The 20,509-nt window shown below is 39.1% G+C and overlaps 1 protein-coding gene across 2 annotated transcripts in view; it reads left to right on the top strand.

Moving 5' to 3' along the window:
* The first annotated feature begins 10,232 nt into the window (after positions 1 to 10,232).
* Positions 10,233 to 20,509, top strand: part of BCKDHB (branched chain keto acid dehydrogenase E1 subunit beta) — a 108,404-nt gene continuing 98,127 nt past the window's right edge. For both annotated transcript variants that reach the window (XM_030944590.1, XM_030944591.1), the window contains exons 1-3: positions 10,233 to 10,351; positions 12,801 to 12,878; positions 15,441 to 15,509. In XM_030944590.1, coding sequence (XP_030800450.1) covers positions 12,815 to 12,878; positions 15,441 to 15,509 — 133 coding nt within the window. In that variant the 5' untranslated portion in view covers positions 10,233 to 10,351; positions 12,801 to 12,814. The remainder of the gene's footprint in view (positions 10,352 to 12,800; positions 12,879 to 15,440; positions 15,510 to 20,509) is intronic.

Here is a 20,509-nt window from a genome sequence, read left to right as displayed (position 1 = left end):
TCCATCATCTGCCTGACTTTTCATATCCCTTTCCATTATTGCAATTTCATTTCTCAATTTTTTCTTCTCTATCAGTTAGTCTTTTTTGTTTTACTTTTGCAACTGCATCCTTCTTCCTCTCTTACCCTTCAGGTAAGTTTCCTAGATCCCAGCCTTACAGAAAGGATGAAAATTCTCAGATCTCCTCCTACAAATTGCTACACAAGCCACCCTTGCTGTTTGTTTTGGGTAGGTAGAAAATTCCTTGCAAGAGTTATTTTTCCTTTGGTCTTGCCTGTAACAGTCTTTCACAAGAAGCTGAATGTGTGCAGTCGTAGGCAGTAGCTTTGACAATACATATGAAACCACCAGTAGGTCTTGTACTACCTCCTGGCACATTTGAAGCAAAACAACCCTAGGCATTCTTCTACTGCAATGTAAATCATTCCAGTATCTTCAGACCTGAGCAAAACCACTCCTGTTTTCTATCCCATCCTACTTCTTGCTATCACCTTTTCAGCATGCTAAGGAAAGTGTCCTAGGAAAGCATACTTCTTTCTTTCCACTAATCTCATTTCTGGGTGATGTGGGAAGCCTATCAGGAATACAGAGAATGTTGTTAGATAGCTTAAGTGTTCACACAGCCATCATATGCCTAGGAAATACACTGTTCTGCTGACCTCCAGAACATTTAGACTTCTCTAGCTAACTTGCTTCCACTGTGCTGCCTGAGATCCCTCTTTCAAAGGAAACTGTTTTCATTCGTTAATCTGAGTTAGTTATGACCAATGGTCTTGCATTGGGAAATATGTTTTAGTTTACTGAGGTCTCTTCAAAAGAAAGCACAGGAAAGTACAAATCTACAGTTTATTATATGTGCAGTTTAAGAAAAACAAAACCAAACTGTTTGGTGCTTTCTATAAAAAGGAGATGATACAGAACACCAATAGTTTGGGATTTTTGTTGAAGCGAGGGTAAGGGGATTGAGGCAGATGATTTTTCAAGTTCTGTTTTTTATTATATCCACATCAGAAAGTAGAGGGAAGATGCAAAGTCCTGCAAAGGGGGCTAAACTTTGTCCTCTTGGACACAGATAAGAAGAAATCAAAAAGGTGGTTGTGCCCACTCTTGCAAACAACTGTAAATTCTAAGTAGAGTCCAGGGAGACAGCTTGTTTAGGTCCTTACATTCTCAAAATGTGACAATATCTCAGAATATATTTATCCTCTTCTTGAGCAGACTTTCAGATCTGATTGTACAACAATGAAAGCACCAAAGGTACAAAAAGAAATATTCAGCATTTTGGCTCAGCTGAGTAAGCAACTCTTGACATTTCTGATAAAACTGTAAAGAACAACATAAGGAAAACAGGCTGATAACTTATAAATATATATAAATAATGTTTCCTAGCTTCAGGCATATGTTAACCCACATTTGAATTATGCAGACTGGAAGGACCTCTCCTTTGTGGAGATGCAAATACTTCGTACTAATTATCTGTGGTTTTAAAAACACAAAGCACAATAAGTGATCAGCTGGATGGTTATGATTGTTCCTCCCTTTCCCACAAAGATAAGCAAACCACCACTGCCCCAGATCGAAGCCCAGGATTAACCTATGTCCTGTTAGGCTCCATGCTAGTGAAAGCCCAGCAGCAGCATCAAGATGTGCATACACAGATCAGTTCATGCCCAATCCACCCCAGAGCTCACAGTGTGCTGCAGACTCCAGGGGCAAATTGCAATGTGCACACAGCTTGCATTGCATATTGCACTGCCTGGCACCCACCTGTTCCCAGCAGCCTGTCCTTTGGAGAGCTTGAGCAGCCCCACTGAACAAAATTCCCTCTGAGAAACACACTTGCTTAGTGACTTAGTGACTAGAGGGACATTAGTCTCTCAAAGACAAAAATTTTTGATTCTTGAACAACTCACAGTGCACCAGAAAAAATATTGCTTGTTTGATTTCACACAGGGTCCAAGGTCAATCTCCTAACACACTGCAGCTCCTCTCCCGTGCTCTCCAGGGCTATGCTGCATCTTTCCTGGGAAGTTTGTGATCTACACAGTTAGAAGGTAGAAACAGGGTAGGGTGATCGATAGATTGACTAGCTAGACTGATCCATTGGGAGTACCAATACTGCTGTCAGCATCGATAGCATGATTCAACATGCTGATAGCATGTTGAATTAGATTCAATCCTGCTTGGCAGCTTTCTGAAATCTGTAACTATTATTTGTGAGGGAAAGAAATTGATGTTGAAGATGACCCACCTTTTTTGTTGACAGCTGTGGTGGCCATGGGACCGTGATGTGCACAGGCATTGAGTATTTATATTTGGAATTAATCTGATTTTCTGCAATCCGATTGCTTAAGTCATCTTGTGGTACCATTATTATTATTGGGTTTGGCATTTTTAACTATTGAACATTCCTGTTTGAGATAGAGAGTTTCCCACAAGATTGCCTATGTCTGAACTGTGTGGATACAATACAACTACTCAGAGACTGAGATGAAAAATATAGAATTCTAACCCAAGAAGACATGTGGACTTCACAAATAGTGAAGTTATAGCTTGTATAGTTACTATCAGTGTTCTCAGGCAATGCTGGGGCTGAACAGGAGGAAAAAAAGGACTCCTTGCTTCCAGAGGCAATTGCCTGACACAAAATAGACACACTGTTAAGAGTTCTCTGAGCTGCTACACACATTTTTCTGTGAATAATGGATTTCCATCTCTTGACTGTCATTGCCACGTTAAAACTGCATTGAGCTGAATTTCACATCAGACTAATCAATAACAAATCAACAAAATATCTCTCTTGTGCTTCTCTTCCTTTCAGGTGTTAGCTTATCAAATGGGAATGGCAAACTGCAGCTGTATAGTATCTTCTGGAATTGGTATATATTTGGCACTAAATTATTACATAAACATATGGAAAAATATGCTTTGGGTCTTTCCAGTCAAGCATGTGTGACAGTATCTGTGGCACAGTTCCTACCAACAGCAGTTGATGAGTTTGAGGGGACAAGAATAAATCTTTTAGGGGATACTCTTGCAAGGGATTTAATTCCACATCTCTGGGAAATGCTGAGCATAGATTTCCTTATCTCCTACAGAGTCACTAGTGGTGCAATTAACTTCCCATACATCAATCACTGAGTGAGTTATCAAGCAGACAAGTCTTGCCCTGTGATTCCTGCCACCTACCCTCTCACCAGTGACATCCATTGCAACTCTAAAATCAGCAGCCAGCTAGATCTAGAGACATAGAAGTCGCTAGCAGTATAAATTTCCTGTCTTTTTACTTGCAGCCATCTGTCTGTCAGCCTGGGTGTCTAAGCCTTGTCAGTTCAATCCTTTTGTGCCGATGCCATGTAAAAGGTCCCTATTTATAGCCAGACCCAGACACAAGCATAGCCCTTACAACCAAGGCTCTCAAAAAATAATAAACTTTCTTGCCTTCCACCAATGCTTACTGAATTAGACTGGCCTAGGGGTTTCTTCCAGTAGAAAATTTAGCCTGACCAGAAGCAGAGATTAGAAGTAGATACACAACAGTGCTGATGTTTAATTTTTAAGGAACTCCCAGCGGAATGAGTTTGCCTTTTTGGTTTTTTTCTGTTTGTTTTTTTTTCCCCTTATTTCACAAAAGGATTGCACAAAAATGAAATCTGAAGCAGTTTTGATGAAAGCAGGGAGCCCTGTTGGTAAGTCATTTAATAATTAGCTAAACAAAGCTCTTGACAGTTCACAGTAGGAAATCTGATTCAAAAAGGGTGGAGAGAACAATCTCATAGATCTGTATTTCAACATATGTATTTCATCAAGTAAATCTTTACTGTTTCCTGCCACCTAATGGTATACATTAAAAATTACAAACCCATAAGACAATTCTCAATTCATGCTATTTCTAATAGATGTTGATATATTTATTTAAATATAGAGAAGGATGAAAGTTAGGGATAAAAATGTAAATTATTATTATTTGACTTTCAGTGAGATCCAGACTGCCTAAATTAGTCTAAATCCTGTGTTTTAGTGAAGCTGCATTTCTACATGAAATGCCTGTGCTGTCTAAGGGTGTCACTGAAAACCTGTTTAAAGATATCCTGTTCATATAAATTAAACTTAGGCAGAAGCTTGTCATATATGTATTTGAAACAATCTTTTCTATACAAGTCAAATCTTTTCTATAAAAGAAAGATTTAATGTACAACATTGCCACAACCTAGTTGTCCTTTTTGAATGGGACATAAAAATGCTGAACCCGTCCTAGATTTCCCAGACCCATACAAATTGCATGAGTATTAAGCATTCCTTCGCTTGGTGGTGACCCACAGAATTTTCAGGTACTCTGTGATGATGAAAATCTTTAGTCAAAAGAGAATATAGAAAGATACACTCTATATTAAAATTAAAAAATGCATCTAGATATTTTTTGCTGGGATGAAAAAAATTGATTGGGCAAAGGAAAAGAGGAGCAATAATAAATATCACAACCAGCTACTTTATATAAGACAGCTGCAAGTGGGTGACTGCAGTGGTGCAGAAAGTAGTGCCACACTGAAAGCAGCATTAGAATCTGAATGTGAACCAATACCTGAAACCTAGTCTAGAAAAAACACCTAGAACATTCTGTAACTGCACAGATGGTCAAACTAAAAGGAAGAGATATGTAGAAGGAAAAAATCCCTTGCAGTTTGGAATAAATTTAGGCAAACTGATAGCTGAGTATGTGATTTGGCTTTTATAAAATTAGTAGCACAGGTATCCCTAAAGTATGGTCTAATTTTGGGTAGCTCTGATTATTCACACTCTGAATATAGTTCTCTTCAATCCTCTCATGCTTGACAGCAATGAAACATGGGTCTGGATACTGTACTGACATATGAAATACTGCTTTTCTGCCTAGTTCAAAAAATGCCCAGGTGATGCACAGAAATTGATGTATCCACACATAGAAGTTTGGCATATTTTACAATTACATGGCTGGAGTAGGACTTGTTCACTGGCTGGTAGAGTACACATTTGGTATGTTTAATTTCAGAAATTACTATTAGCATTCTGGGGAGAGATTTATTCCTTTTGTAACTGATCACAGCTCCCACTCTGATCAGCAGCTGAAGGCCGGCCTGTGGCATGGTATTTGAACATAGCTCAAACACTCATTTAAACCTCTTGAATGTGTTGCTTGGTACATGGTGATCTCTAAAGCAGCACCAGCCAGCAGCAGACAGAACACTGTGGAAACCTTTTGGAAACTCATGGGATCCAAATGTGACTTCTTTAAATCACATGACCATTACTTAAAGCCATCTCTGTATATTTGTTTTTTGAACACTGCTTATAATGTCAGCTATATGTGTATATATATATACATACATACATACACATAAATACATTCAATATACCTGAAAAATCCATCACTCCACGTTTCTGAATCTGATTGAGATTTTTGCCATACTTTCTGCACCAGTCAAATAGCAATTCTCACTTTATTACTGAACAACAGGTATTTTAGAACTGCAAGGTATTAATAAGATTATTTCAGTATGACTTCATCGAGTAGTTTTGCTATCAAGATAGTAATTTTGTTTGAGCTACAGTACATCTTCTACAAAGAAATCTAGTTATGATTTGAAGAGTGGAAGTGATGAGAATCCAACATGTTCTCAGGCAAATTGTTCCTACATTTAACTATCCCCAAGATAAAAATGTGGTCCACATTCCTTGCACAAATTGGATTTAATTATGACCTTTTTTGGCATTAGAATTGTAAACTGTCAAGTATAAGAAATCATTTCTCTGTACAGGTATTTCTAGATTAAGTTAGTAGGAAATAGAGTTAAATATGCTCTGCGGTTTCAAGGCAATTAAAACTGATTGAATTAAACAGAGTGGGATTCTCATCCTGTAATTATGAAATACTGAAATGTATAAAGAAAGCTCAATAATGTCTCTATGGATAGACACCGCAGTTTCTAGCCTTGATTCACCTATGTTATGAATTACTCATGTAATTTAAAATAGGACTGTCTTCAACTTAAGAGTGCAGTATTTAAAAATCTAAAAAGCAATTGGTGATGAAACCCACAGTTACTATTCCAGACTGAGTGGGAAGCACTGTCTTACCACAGAGGTGGGTCATATGGCAGAAGTAACTGGATGATTTCTGACCTTAGATGAAAATGAGTGCAAAACTATGCCATTAAAGTTTCTTTTCCTTTTTCCCCCCCTGCTCTCTGCCAGACTACAACTTGTCTGGTTCCAGATAGATTGCTCTGACCTGCTTTTTATCAAAGTGTAAAATAATAATTTCTCTGCTAAACTACAAAAGGATTTCTGGCATTTATGCCACCTAAGATGAAACCATTTTATTCTAAATCCTGTTGATCAAAACCATTATTGCTCTGGTCTTGTTCAGTTTGTTTTACTCATTCTTAGGGGTAAGACAACCCTTTCTGTTCCCACATTTAATCTGTACAAGACTGACAATAAAACCAGTCAGGCCAAATGGTACAGCTTCTCTTTTTCACATATCCAAGAAAGAAATGACTGTCCCTAATCAACAAAAACCCCCATTTGTCTGAGGGAGGAGGGATGGGAGAAAACAGCTCCAAAGTATCAGCACAGAAAAAGAAGGAAAAAACAGACAATAATTAGGGTAGAAGGAAGACAGAGGACAGCAAACAAAGCATGAAAACAGCTGTAACACCAAGACCTAGGAGTAGCGTGACAAGAGCGCTTACGAGCAGCTCCTATAAGAGGGGGTGAAACAGCTAATCAGCTGTTGGGGTGGAAACATGCAACAAAATTCCTTCCATGAAGCACAGAGCAGGGAGGCAAACTAACAGCAACACTATAACACGTCAGACAGATGTGACAAGAATGCAACTATGCTTGAAGGAATGCAACAGAAATCGCCTGGATGCTTCATCATCTACAAAAATGTAATTTAAAGTAACACCTACTAGGAAATGTGGCAAGTTTAAGGTTCAGTTGCAAGCTATGTAAAATTTTTGAGAGATTTTGAAATAGAGTAGTAGACTTGGAGCCATATGTTTACGTCCAAATCCAATATTGCAGTTTGCTCACAGTTAGATACATGTCAATCAGAGGCAACAACACGGACTTCAAAGGAATTACATCTGATTGATGCTGGCATCAATATGGGCATAATCTGGTCTGGGTCAGTAGGGTCTGCAGTCATCATCATATCCTCATTAATTGCTTAAATCACAAATAATACTAATCCCTTCCAGAGTTTTTTAATGGTTGTCAAGAATACTAAGGATGTGCAAAATGACTAATACACACAGTTGGGGAATGCAGTTGATTTCAGCTCTTAATGTCTGCTGTACAGATTTAACAGAAGTGGCCCTAAATGACTAAACAACTTCCAAAAGAGAAAAATGTCTTCAAAATGTAATTGAAGTTGCTAGACTATCACAACATACACCAGGAACAACATGGATATAATTATTACCCTGTCAGAGCTGGAAAGACATAAATGCTGGGACAAAACTCCACTAAAATATTGTTCAGCCAATGTACATTTGGATAAACCTCTTTGATTGCCCCCCCACCCCCCTTTTTTTTTTATTACCAGTGCAAATATCCAAGGCCATGTGGACAAACCATCTTTTGTACTTAAAAGGCAACAACAATTTAGGTCTTAGTATGTCTTCAGATACTTTTTTCTCTTACCTAGGTCTGACTAGCAGATGAACGTCTGACTGAAGATATTTCTTCTTTCCACCCTTCCATCATAAATGCTGTAACTTCCTCTGTAAAATACTGGGCCACATGACCATTCTTTTCCTTTTCAAGTTCCACATATCACCAGGTATAGGAGACAAGAGTCACAGCATGGTATCTACTAACTGTACATAAGCAGGATATGTCTGACAGTTTATAGTATGAGTTTAGCAATTCACAGTAACTGACACATTTGAAGTAGATGACAGACTCACATGTAAAGTAATTCCTTTCTATACTATTGCTCTCCATTTTTAAGTTTTGCAGATTTTGCCTCAATGATATGAAATATAGCTAAATTCTTCCAACTTAGATACATTGCTCTCTGAAACACAAACATTTGAATAGTAAACTTGGATATTTTTAATATCTTCCACTATTAGCAATACATATTACATGATTATATGTCACTTGATGGTTATGATGTTGTTTTCCAGGTCCTAAACTTTTTCAAACATCAAATGTTGCCTTCAGTTGAAGTTGGAAGCAACCTCAATATTTGACATTTATACTCCTTGTTCATTGCAAAGATGGCTTTTCTATTGTTTTTTAAAATTCTCACCCCCTTTAGAAACTTAAATAGTGTGTTGTTTCCCTGGAATATACTGGGATATGTTCAAGCTTGTTTGATCCCATGATCAATCACTCAAAATATGAGTGCTTTTTCAGCAGTCTCTAAGGATAAAGGGCATGTTAAAGAGCAAGTGGATGGTCTCCCCAGTTAGCAGGAGGATTAAGCCTTTTATTTTGCACAAATCTTAATGATTAAGAAATTCTAAATCAACATGAAAAAATAGTTTTTCACAAAATACATAATGAAACAATAGTCTTCAATGAAATGGAACTGTGGTCATTACAGGGATATTCAGTAATGGCTTGGAACTCAGATAGAAAAAAAAAATCTAAACATGACAGTTATATTTTATGTTAGACATGAAATCTAACATTCCAGTATTTAAACCAGGCCCTGTTCACACAGGGTTACATATGAGCCCTCTCATTTGAAAGAGGTGATGCCATTTATATATAATTCTAATTTCTAACCTTTTTCTTTGAGGCACAGTATCGAGTTAGAGTTCTTGGAGCAAAGAAAAAATGCTAGCCAGTATAGTTGGTCTTACAGATAATATCAAAACACACAGGGAAGAACAACTCAAAGCTTGTCACATGCATTGGAGGCTGCATGAAAGGGCTTGATGAAGAGGCATGCACAGGGACAAGATGTGAAGCACTGACAAACGGAAAATCAAAAAAGATTGATTTAGAGACAACTGAAAGGCAGCAAGGATGGGTGTACAGAGGAAGAAATGGAGGCTGCAAAAGCAGACCAAGTAGACCAAGGAGATTCACCTGGATGATGGAAGGAATGTGAGGTTGTCACACTCTGATGAGGAGAACATTAGAAAGAATGTTTTTATAAAACCCAACAAAGAAAATATGGGCATATGAAAGATCATAATTTCAATAAAATAATGTAATGAAGGTCTGAGCAAGAGTGTTTGAAAGAAAATACCTTGGAAAAAATGAATTTAAAATAAGACAGACTGATAACCAGGTTGGATAGGCAGTTGAGAGGGATTCTGAGAGATAGAGTGGAACAGGTAATATCTGCAGGTCCATCAATTCTTTTTACCCTTCTGAGGCAACTGCTGGGGTAGAATATGAGGATTTCAGATATTTGTGGAGGGAGCCAAGAAAAAAGATAGAGAGTTTTACAAGACATGTAGTGACAGGACAAGGGGGAATGGATTCAAACTGGAAGAGTATAGGTTTAGAATATTAGGTAAATAATTCCCTACTGCAAGAATGGTGAAGCACTGGATCAGTGAGAAGCTGTGGGTGCCCCATCCCTGGAAGTGTTCAAGGCCAGGTTGGAAGGGATCTGAGCAGCCTTGCCAAGTGAAAGGCGTCCTTGGCGCTGGCAAGTCTGTTGGAACTAGACCATCTCTAAGGTCCCTCCCAACCGAACTCAGTCTATGATTCGTCGATTCTGGAATGGTGACACGACAACCCCTAGAGTGGAAGAAAAGAGAAGAATTCAAGGGGAGAGGTGAAGCCTTTGGTTTCAGCTGCGACTGTGACAGCACCGAGGCGAGGCGTCCCGTGGCCGTGCCTATGACTGCGGCCATGGCTGTGCCTGTGCCCATGGCTGTGGCCGTGCCTTGCGGCTGTCCCTGTGTGAGGGCGCACGGAGCAGCGCGCTCCCGCCCTCAGGGCGCGCTCACGGCTGCCGCGTGCCGCGCGCATGCCCATGCCCGTGCTCGTGCCCGTGCTCGTGCCCGTGCTCGCACCCCCGGCCCCCCAAGGCCGCGCCCGCCGCGCGCACGCAGCAAACCACCCTCCCTCCCACTCCTCCACCCACCGCGGAGCCGCCGCTGATTGGTCCGTGCCCCGGCGGCGCTGGCCAATGGAAGGCCGGTCCGGGACCCCGCCTCTTTAGAACGCGCTGCCGGCGGAGGGCCCGGCATCGCGGCGATGGCGGCGGCGGGGCGGGCGCTGCGCGCGGCGCTCCCCGCCGGGCTCTGGGGCCGCCTGGCCCCGCTGCCGGGCGCGCCCCGCCGGACCGCCGCGCACTTCTCTTTCCAGCCGGACCCGGCGCCCAGCGAGTACGGTGAGAGCGCGGCTGGCCGGGGTCCACCCCGCAGGCCGGCCTCGACCTCGCTCTGCCGCCGGGTCCATCCTGTCACCCCCGCCTTCTTGGCGGAGGACGCCAACAACCCGTCCGGGATGGGAGGGAGGGAGGCAGAGCCCGCTCGGGGCCCTGGGGGGCGCTGCCAGTCGGCCCCGGGGGGGGCATCCGCACGGCCCCGTGACCCCCGCTCGACACTTCCAGCCGCGGCTTGTCCCAGAAATCCTGGGTTGTGGGTGGGAAGGGCCCTGTAGGCCGCTGGCGAGGCCGGCAGGCCCCCTCGACAGTGGGGTGGCGAAATGGTTCGGGCTGTCAGAGCCAGAGCTGCACTAGATGGGCCCATCGTGTGCTCAGAGCTGCAAGGCCATCCTCGGCCCCTGTCCTAGACCAAAAGCTTCTAGCAGTAACTTAGTGACTTGACATCTATCCTGGTTTTTGTATTGCATGCTTAGGTCATGAGTGTGATAATAAACCTATGGTGAATAAGGACTGCTGTCTGCTGAAAGCTTCGAGGTCATCCTCGTGGTCACATGGTTGAGAGTAAACACAGATAACTTGGGAACGAGCAGCGCATGGCGTTTGACTTTTATTTCTGAGATACATCCCTGGAAATGGCTAGTGCTGAGTTTTCCTGGAAGAAGTCTACCAGCTGCAGAACAGTTGTTTCTGTGAACCTCGCCGTCCTCTAGAAAACTTGTTACTTGATTGGATACCTTGGTGTTGCATCTTGATCATGACCAAGAGAACCAGTTTCCATTAGTGACAAAGATGTACAGGTGACCAAGGTGCCATGTGGTGAAGCTTGTGTATGACAGGTCCCTGCTCGAGATCATGCAAAGAAGCACTGGAGTGGCATGCCAGTTATTGCCATTAATTAGTAGAAGTCTAATTCCCTGTGAGTCAAAATACACTTTGAAATTCTGTGAAAAGCAGTGGAAGTGAAATAAAATTATGGCAATACTGATGCTGATATTGTTGAGGTATTGCTTTTCCAACTTCACAGCTCAAATCTAAAAGGCACAGTTCGTTCCCCCTTTCCTCTGTGGGCCTTATACAAAGGCCTGTGTTATAAGCAAGAGAAGCAGGTTAGAACTGTCATGGTGAGGAGTTTCTGACAGCAGCTTAAGTAATAGCCATTTATTTATATCAAATACTGGAAGGATGGTATCTTGTAGGAAAGATAACCTAAGTACTAATGTGGACAACTAGGGAAAGAGAAGCATCTGCTCTTCCTGAGCTTTTCTCCCCTTGAATTTGTAAATTTTGTTAGGGCTTTTGTATAACTTGAACAGTTCCCATAACATTTTCTTTTCCACATTTTCCTCTCCTTAAAGGGCCATGTAAAGTATAACAAGTGAAGTTACCAAGCACAGGAATGTGTAGGAATGCAACTATTCAGCTACTCAGGTGTCGTGGTGTGACACGAGTCCTTAACAAAAAATACTAACATTAATTAAAGATTTAGAAGAAAGGGAAGCTGAATGTTTGTTGAGAGGTACTATAACTACTGGGAAAAGAATGTAGTTCACCTTTCTGAATTCTAACATCTGTTAGTTTGTGTAGGATCTTAATCTAATAATCTTATTTATTTATTTAATTTTACACATTGTGTGTGTTGGTAGGTAGCATTCTGCTGGACTGTGGCTTCTAGTCATGACTTCAGAGGTTTCACCAGTTAAAGATCTATCAAATGTCAGACAAGCAATTTCTTACTTACTTGGTTTCTTTTAAGAGTTATTTTATTTGCTTGGAGAGGCTGAATTGGTCACAGTAGTGAGGACTGGGCTACTGTTTTGGTCCATCTTTGCTTTCAGGTCTCCTTGTTTTTCCCAAAAGTGCTGGAATGAAGAAGGGCATTCTGGTAGCTTTGCTTTGAATTGAACAGCTTGCTTTACTTCAGCACCAAGTTTCTTTCTTTGAAGTATGGATTTGAAGCTTCAGACACTTACTAACTGCAGTGCAGAGAGCAGGCCAGTGGTCTAGAAAATTTCTGATAATAATAGATGTCTGTAGATGGGAAAGGCTGGAGCTTAAAGAAATGTGATTAAAGAATAATAAAGAAATCTTCAGTGAATTTTAGTAAGGGGGTTATCCCAGTCCTCAAAACAATAATACCTTGGTTTCTTCCTTTGAAAAGGAAGGCATTCTTCCCAGTGCTTGAGCTTTGCAAAGCTGCATCTGCTCCAGGCAAGAGCATAGTTTTTTGAAAAAAGAATTAGAAGTGGAATTATAGTCCTTGGGAAGGCCAAGTATACCATGCTCAATCCCATCTATCCTGTAATTTAAGTTTTTTCAACCAATGAATCTTGGGTATTCCTACCAGGGATCTTGTTTTTGATGGTTAAGTTTTTGGACATGTTTGCACCAGTGTTTGCTAATGTACTTCGTGTTTTGAACCAACTTAAACTGTGGAATGATCACTTTCACACAGGGCAAACTCAGAAGATGAATCTCTTCCAATCCATAACAAGTGCCTTGGACAATGCTTTAGCCAAAGATCCAACTGCAGGTACCTTATACTTGTTAATGTATTTTGCTTTATATAGATTGTGTTTTGCTTTTCCTATCTGTGTATAATATTTAATGCATTTCTCATGGCCTGTGAAGTTTTTTAATAAGTTATTACTACACTTCGATCTCAAATCTTAAAAATGTGTTGCATTAACAGATTACTAATGGATTATATGGTCTAAAATGTAATTGTATCTTCTGTATTAGCTCTGTGTATTTCACTTGAAAGTGAGGACAGAAGATACATTATTTACCATGTTTAAAGTATTACTGATGAGAACTGTCCTTGAGGGCAGCTTGAGTCCCACTAGTCAGAGTTTTAAAAATTTAAACAATACTTTACATTTCTTAAACTTTCCATTCCCTAAAACTGGTATTTTTTGAGAGCCCATATATTCCTTGCTCTGTACATTCTGCTTTCTTCCCTGCCCTCCAGAATTAATGTATAGCTTTACTGTTTTCTGTTCATTGTTGTCCATAAGCAGTGGAAGATTTGCTAGACTTTTGTGGTCTGGATAACCCATGACTTGGAAGATGCTACTTCATTATAGTGGGATTTAAAAGCCTTATTGTAAACTATTGCACAAAACTATTTACTCCACTTTTAATTCTTATATATAGCAGGAGGTCTTTTGCTTCTGTTGTCCTAACAAAGGCATGATGATAGCCAGATATCTGAAAGAGATGCTTCATGCCATGAACACAGCTGCTAAGGCTGCATCATCTTCTGTAATTTTGGGTTTTCTTTTTAGTTTATTTTTAGCCCTTTTTGTCACTGCTTGAATCACTGCTCAGCCTAAATTTTGACCAGTTGTCTAATCTGCTGGGACAAATTCTGTGTTGTGTGCAGTACTATGCCTGTATACGTTCCCTCTCAATCTCAGCTGTTCTATATGCTCCTCAATTAGATTAAATTGAGACAACTGAGGGTAAATTAGGGTCAAGAACAGATTTTATTACCATTTCTGTAGAATCAGCCGTATAAAACCAAGTAGAGTGTTAGTCCATCAGGAGCCTAGACTTATGTATAATCTTGAGACTTAGAGAACCATTTGCTCTAAGGTTCCTGTCTTGCTCCTCAGCTTTGCACGGCTTAGTCTTTGTAAAGCCCTTTGCAAGACCATGTTGGAGTTCTCCAGTCCAGATGTGAGTTCTCAGAATCACCGCACTTACTGAACTAATTAGGACTTTTCACAATGGAAAACACGTCCTTCATATGTTTTTAGTTGTATGAGAATTGAGCAATTGTTGTTTAAGTGTGGAAATCCTCATACTTGTGTTGATGAGAATTAGAATGTCTCCAAGAAAATACATTTCAGTGGCTGAACTGAATGAGTAAATCCATTCGAGTTTGTGGATACCAGCATTAAATGGGAATATTTTTTGTAGATGCCAGCTGGCTCAAAAGTAAGGAGACATATGGTAACAGAAAGGACTTGCAAAGATTTTAAGTACATGAAACCCCACCCAGATTATTGTTAAAAATTAGAGAAGTAACTTAGGGACATAGTTAAATCATACACTCCATGAATGTGTTCGTTTTATGTCTTTATAGAATTTATTTTTCTTTAAGTGGTGTCACTGATGTGATTAGCACAAGTATGCTAATCCCTTTTAGTGATTCCAATCAGAAATTTATTTTATTTAATTAAGAATAGTATTTGAAAGGCAAGGAGGTTAACCTATTATTTTGTGTCCTTTAGAATATGGAGAATATTGAAGAATTGTGGAATAATCAGAACTGACCCTGGTTCATGCAAACAGCTATTGGTGATATTGCTGCACATCTTACATGCTTAAAATTTTTAAATGGGCAGTAGTTGTTTCTGTGAAGCAGATAACAAAACTGTTTTAAGAAAATTAGACATAACCATCCCCTAAATTCAATGAAAAAAACCCACAAATAGATTAGTTGATATGAAGCTAAGTTTTAAAGGCAAATGCTCTTAGTAATAAAACTTTATTAACTACAAGAATAGTAGTGTTAAATACTGAGAACTGTCCTAGTTATTAAGTAGTCATCTTTTCTGTAGAGGAGTTCCTTTGAAGTCACTCTTCAGGGGTCTGGCAAGTATGTTTGGAGAACACTTGACACTTCATATTGGATTGATATTTTGAAAAAAATTTCAATTTGATGGTTTTCAAAACATTATATTTATTGAAGTCTTTGGATGAAGAATGAAAATGGTTACCAGTTGAAGCAGAAGGCTTAATTTCAATGACTCATTTGTGACTGAGTGTAATTGCTTTTTGGAATTTTACTCATTTAGTTTTAGACACTGTGCTACTATAGGGTATTTCAAAAAAGCAGATAGCTAATGAAAGCCTAACAGAATAATTTTCATGAATTCTGTTTTGAGACAGCTGTGTTCTGATTCCTCATTAACCTTGGTTCTTCATTTGTTATAGTCAGGCTGTGCATGAGAAATTCTTAGATCTAGATAAATCTTGAAGTGAAATGAAGTGTTAGGAGTTACTTTTGTTAGTGTCTCATGTAAAAGCCTTTGAAAGTAAGCTGTGTTGGAGTAATGTTAGCCTCCCCTACTGTTATTATTTTCAGTTGTATTTGGTGAAGACGTGGCCTTTGGTGGAGTCTTCAGATGTACAGTTGGCTTGCGAGACAAGTATGGTAAGTTTATGTAATTTATAAATGTGACATCAGTTTCATATTAACATCACTGCTCCTTTTTTTTACCCATTTTGCTGTGAGAAGTGTTGTTACTGGAATGCTAAAAAACCGTAAAATCAATGTTTCATGTATGCAGGCTAATTAGTGTATAGCATTTGGCAGGTCTTGGAAGCTGGTTGTGGAGACAGTAACATGATACAACTTTTAATTTGGCAATTGCTACTCCCCCACTGGGCTATTACAGAGAATAAGAGGTTATAACATATTTAGTTTCAGCAGCTTACTTTCTTCAAGGCACCAAGATGACTTGGACCTTTTGCAGCAAGTGATTAAATCTATTTAACAATAATTAAGATGTGTTATAGCCATCTTGGAGAACAAACATCCGCCTTTTTTTGAGTAAACCAAAAGAGAGAGAGGATGAAGACTATACTTCTAAGAAGTTTCAGAAGCACAACCATATTTTGTTGCCTTGCTTCTCTGCTTCAATTATTATGTAGATGTTCTCTTGCTCTCTAGTTTACATGTTAGTCATAGAACTTCTGTTAGCCGTGATCTTCAGTGCTGCTTGTTGAGACTGAGGTATAGTTCTGTACCTGGTTTGATATATTGACTGTGTGTACTAGACTCCGTATGAAAACCAGGCCTCTGAGACAGCAACCAGTTGCTGGAAACACAGGCAACAGATGTTATTTGGGAAGTAAGTAAAATAAGCAGATGGTTGCATAAGCAACCTTCTTGGGTTTTAGTGAACATCTCCAGTTTAAAAGACAGAAGGGACAAACTTTATATTGTTAGGGTCGTGCTGTGAGGGTCACTTGATGGGTTTTTTTGATGTAAGACAGACATATAATATTGGCATGAAGAAAAGAGATTATTTAATCTTTGTAGTAACATTTTATTGGTAGTGTATTCCAATGTGCCAGAGCTATTCAAAGACTCTGTGACAGCCCTGACTGCCCTGACAGAGCACAGGGGTCTGTTGAGGGAGTGCTGTTTACACTGTGCTAATCAGCATGGTAAGCAGCAGTCACAGCACATCAGCAGTCTAGCTAGAGTCAGGTTTATTTTATGGGTATAGTATCAATGATTTTTAATGAGATTTTTGAGGAAGCTATGATGTGACTTCAGGAATATTTGGAAAGAACTCCTTTAAAATGTGAGAGGGAACAGGAATTGTACTTATATGAAGTACAATTGTACTTATATGAATATTGAACAAGGACTAATTAAACTAGTATTGCCATTTGCTCAAAAAGGGTACTAACCTCTTCAGGGTGAATAAGAGGAAATACAAGTTTGAACAGGAAGAGAGTCTGAAGATAAGGTCCTGAATTTAGGACTCATTTACAGAATGGAAATTCAGTTTTGTAAGGCAGATAAGAGGACACAGGTAACTCAGCTTCTTTCTTCACTGATAGTGAAATTCAGTAGAAAACAGGCGGGGGCTGAAGAGGGAATGGCAAAGATGAACTGAAGCATGTACTGAAAATATAGTGACAATGCTGATGAAAAACAGAAAAGACTGAAAGTGCAAAAAAATTTAAAGGATACAGTGTTTTGAGGGGTATGACTGCCTATCAGTGCAGTCTCAGAGAGTAAATAAATTCTAGATGGAATGCTTGTTTTATGAAAAGGCTAGATTCCCTGTAAAATAAGGAGGAATTGCAGATGGAAGTGACAACTAACCAACCAACCTGATGAATCTTATGACGAAGATTATAAACACTTACTGACTCTTTCCCCATCCCCCTCCTGAATTTACTGTCAAATTATGGTAGGTGATGCAAGTAACATAATGTGAGGTTGTTTCTATATGTTGATATAAAATATGAAGGAATTAATGGGGTTTTTTCCTTCTATCCTGGAAGAGGAGCTGATTTTTGTTTCATTTATTTAGTTTCTTTTTCTTTGTAGATAATTAAGATCACTAGGTGGCAGTCTATGCCTGTAAGTTATTTTTTTGATAAAAACTGATAGTTCATTTTAAAGCACATCTATAGAGGTCAAGGTCTAAATATAATCTAATATTATAGTAGGAAGAACTTAATATAGTAATACTCACTAGTAGTATTATAGAGATGTTGGTTGGTGTCCAGAATGTTACTGAAGTCTCTCTGGAGAGACAGAAAAGAAATTTGCTTTTAGAATAAATTGGTCATTAAATATAAAAGCTGCTTTTTTTTTTTTTCCAGTGGAGTGTTACATTGTATAAACATAGCCAGAGGCCTGTACTAATAAGTGAAGGAAAGCTCATTGACTTTTTAAGGAAATAAATGCAACCTTTTGAGCATATGAATTTTTAATGTGCTACCAGGAATTATGTTTAAAAATATTTAATTAAGGAATTGTATGTAAGTCAGTGTGTGGAAATTTGATTTTCATGATAGTGTGACTAAAGATGGTATGTTTGTTCCTATGCATCTTATGTCAAGGTCTAAAATACATTATTCCCGTTTTCTGGCATTGAGTTGAATGTTTAAAAATCTGTTGCTGTATAATTCTGAAAATGAGTAGGCTTTCTGAAATATTTATGCAGAGTGCTCCTTTCAGATAAGGGAAATTAGTGTTGTACAGTTTTTTTCCTTTGTCCCCTCTCTCTGATCTGGTACCCTGGAAGGCATATTCATGTTTTATTTTTTATCTTTTTCCCCATCACCCTCTGACAGGTTTTTGATTGTCACTGTTTTGCAGACGTTACATCCTCTAACCTTTAGAGTATCTTTATCGAAATAAAGAATGCCTGCTGTTCCATAGTCCTGCTCTTGGAGGTGTTTCCTGTCCTTAGAACAGTGTGATGTAAACTGCCTACTGTGTTTCGATAGCCTAGGTAATGTGTGCAAACATTTTTAAATTTTTTTTTAAAGGGAAGTACATATGCCAATCCTTCAGAGAAAATGCTGTCCATTTGTTTTTGAGTCTGCAAATGGATTTGAAACAACTGTCTTGGAATGGGAGTATGTGTCCTGTTGCTCTGCCTGAAGTGTGAAATAAAGTGGCAGCATGTAAAGATCAGTATCATCCACATGACAGAAATATAGAGGAGATCAGAGGTAGGAATTAGATGATAGGAGATAAAGAAATGGGAGGAAAAAACAGAGGTAAAAACAAGGTAAAAATGGAGAAATTGGACAGAAGTGAAGACTGGGAAATAAGAATAGCAGAAATAGTGATTGACAAAGGATGTAACTCAGAAGAATGCTAGGGCAGGTGTTTTTTGTATAACTCAAAAAAAAAAAAAGACCTCTCTATCCTACTGTGGCCAAGAAATGAAAATTACATAAACAGGGAAATAAAGTATGTAGATAGATAGAACATTAAAGGAAATATCTTTCTGCCTATTCTCCAAACACCTACAGCTTGAGGGCTTCTTTATCTGTAAGTGCCTCTGTGGTGATTTTTCTTTCATACCATTCTGGCCTGCACTTGAAGGGAGAATCTAATGTGAACTTGCTGCCATGTCAAAAAATTGTCCTTAGTGAGGGTAAGAATCAGGAGCTTTCTGGCTATTTCAGAGCTTGATATTTTGAGATTGTGGAATAGGATCAGTCCTTGCTCAGAACTCTGAGAGTCCATCAGAAGAAAGGTGAGCTTGGCAGGTCTTTCCCCATAGCAGTGCTTGAGTAGGAGCTGACTTTTTTTGGGTGTATATGTTCACTTTTACAGATGAAGTTTGCAAACTTTTTGAGGTTCTGCTCAATTCCCTATTGTGCAGCAACCTGCAATTCCTTGTCGTGGAATGTCTTTCTGTTTGCCATGAAGGGAGTCTAGGTGACTGTATAAGTTAAATTCCCAGTATTTACAGGCCTGAATAGATTGTTTTCTAAGTTTTTGAGCTATTGAAAATTATTTTTGACTGAAAGAGTAGTGTAAATGAGTCTTTTACTTTTCAGTAGGGAATTCCTCAATAATGCCATTTTAATTCCCTTGCAACTATTTGCAAATACAGGTAGAATGTGAATACATTGAATGAGAGTTTTTATTTCAAACATTCTCTCAGTTCCAGGAGGATGTCACTGTGGTATCTCCTACCAGAAGCGAATGCTTGCCCGGGGTATAAGAGACTTGACCTAATGCTGTCCCTCAGGAGTTCTGAACTTACTTCACAAAGAGCTGACTGAGATGCCAAAGCTGATCTTTGTGAAGATACAGCAGCAGTTGTTCTTTTGAAATATTTTGGAATGAATTTGTCTTTTGCTGGTGTGGTTAATGTGTCACTCTTTGGGATCCTCTGTGTGATCGCAGAGTGAGCAAGAGGAAGATAGGGTTCTTCCTTTCTGGATTAATGTCCCATCCCTGATTAGAGAGTTTTTGACTCATGGCTTTTTAATTTTATCTATTCTGTTTGGTCTCTGTTATTGCTGTTCCCCTCTTTTTGTGTCTCAGTGCACACAGGGATGTACTGCCCACAGCAGCTTATGGTACCCTCAAATATTGTCAATTAGAACAGAGTGCTTTTCCCAAGGTTTCTGTGTAACATTGCTGAAATGTTCTAGGGGATGCTTGCTGCCTTTATGAGCAATGCAGTGTTGGCTGTCAGTTTGTGGCCTGATTTAGTACCCAAGTTTTTTTTCTAATCTACTACTGCTGTGCAGCCACTAATTGATTTTTGATTTTTTTGCTGGGTGGATGCTTGATAAAATGAAACTCTGTAAGAACAACTGTGTGTCACTCCTATATGTACGCAGGATAGACCAAAATCAATTTCGGATCATTTCCTTTTAGGTAATACTGAGGTACACACATGGCTAGAGACATTAATACATGCAGGTAGTAGTAAATGTGTAATAAGCAGCTTAATTTTTTTTCTCCTTATTCATTTTACGGTTTTGTTATGTAGAGTGGAAGGGGAATGCACAAGTAACTTGAAATTTAATTCTCTTTTTTCCCTAATATTTTCAAGCTTATTGGATTATTTTATATATAATCCTTCCTGTGCTTTATTATTATTGTTATTAGTTTGATGCAGCTAGGAGTGTAAATATAGTTGCTAGGATTAT

Source organism: Camarhynchus parvulus, chromosome 3, assembly GCF_901933205.1.
Source record: "Camarhynchus parvulus chromosome 3, STF_HiC, whole genome shotgun sequence".
NCBI lineage: Eukaryota > Metazoa > Chordata > Aves > Passeriformes > Thraupidae > Camarhynchus > Camarhynchus parvulus.
The sequence above is the reverse complement of the archived record's forward strand: the minus strand, read 5'-3'. Positions and strand labels throughout refer to the sequence as shown.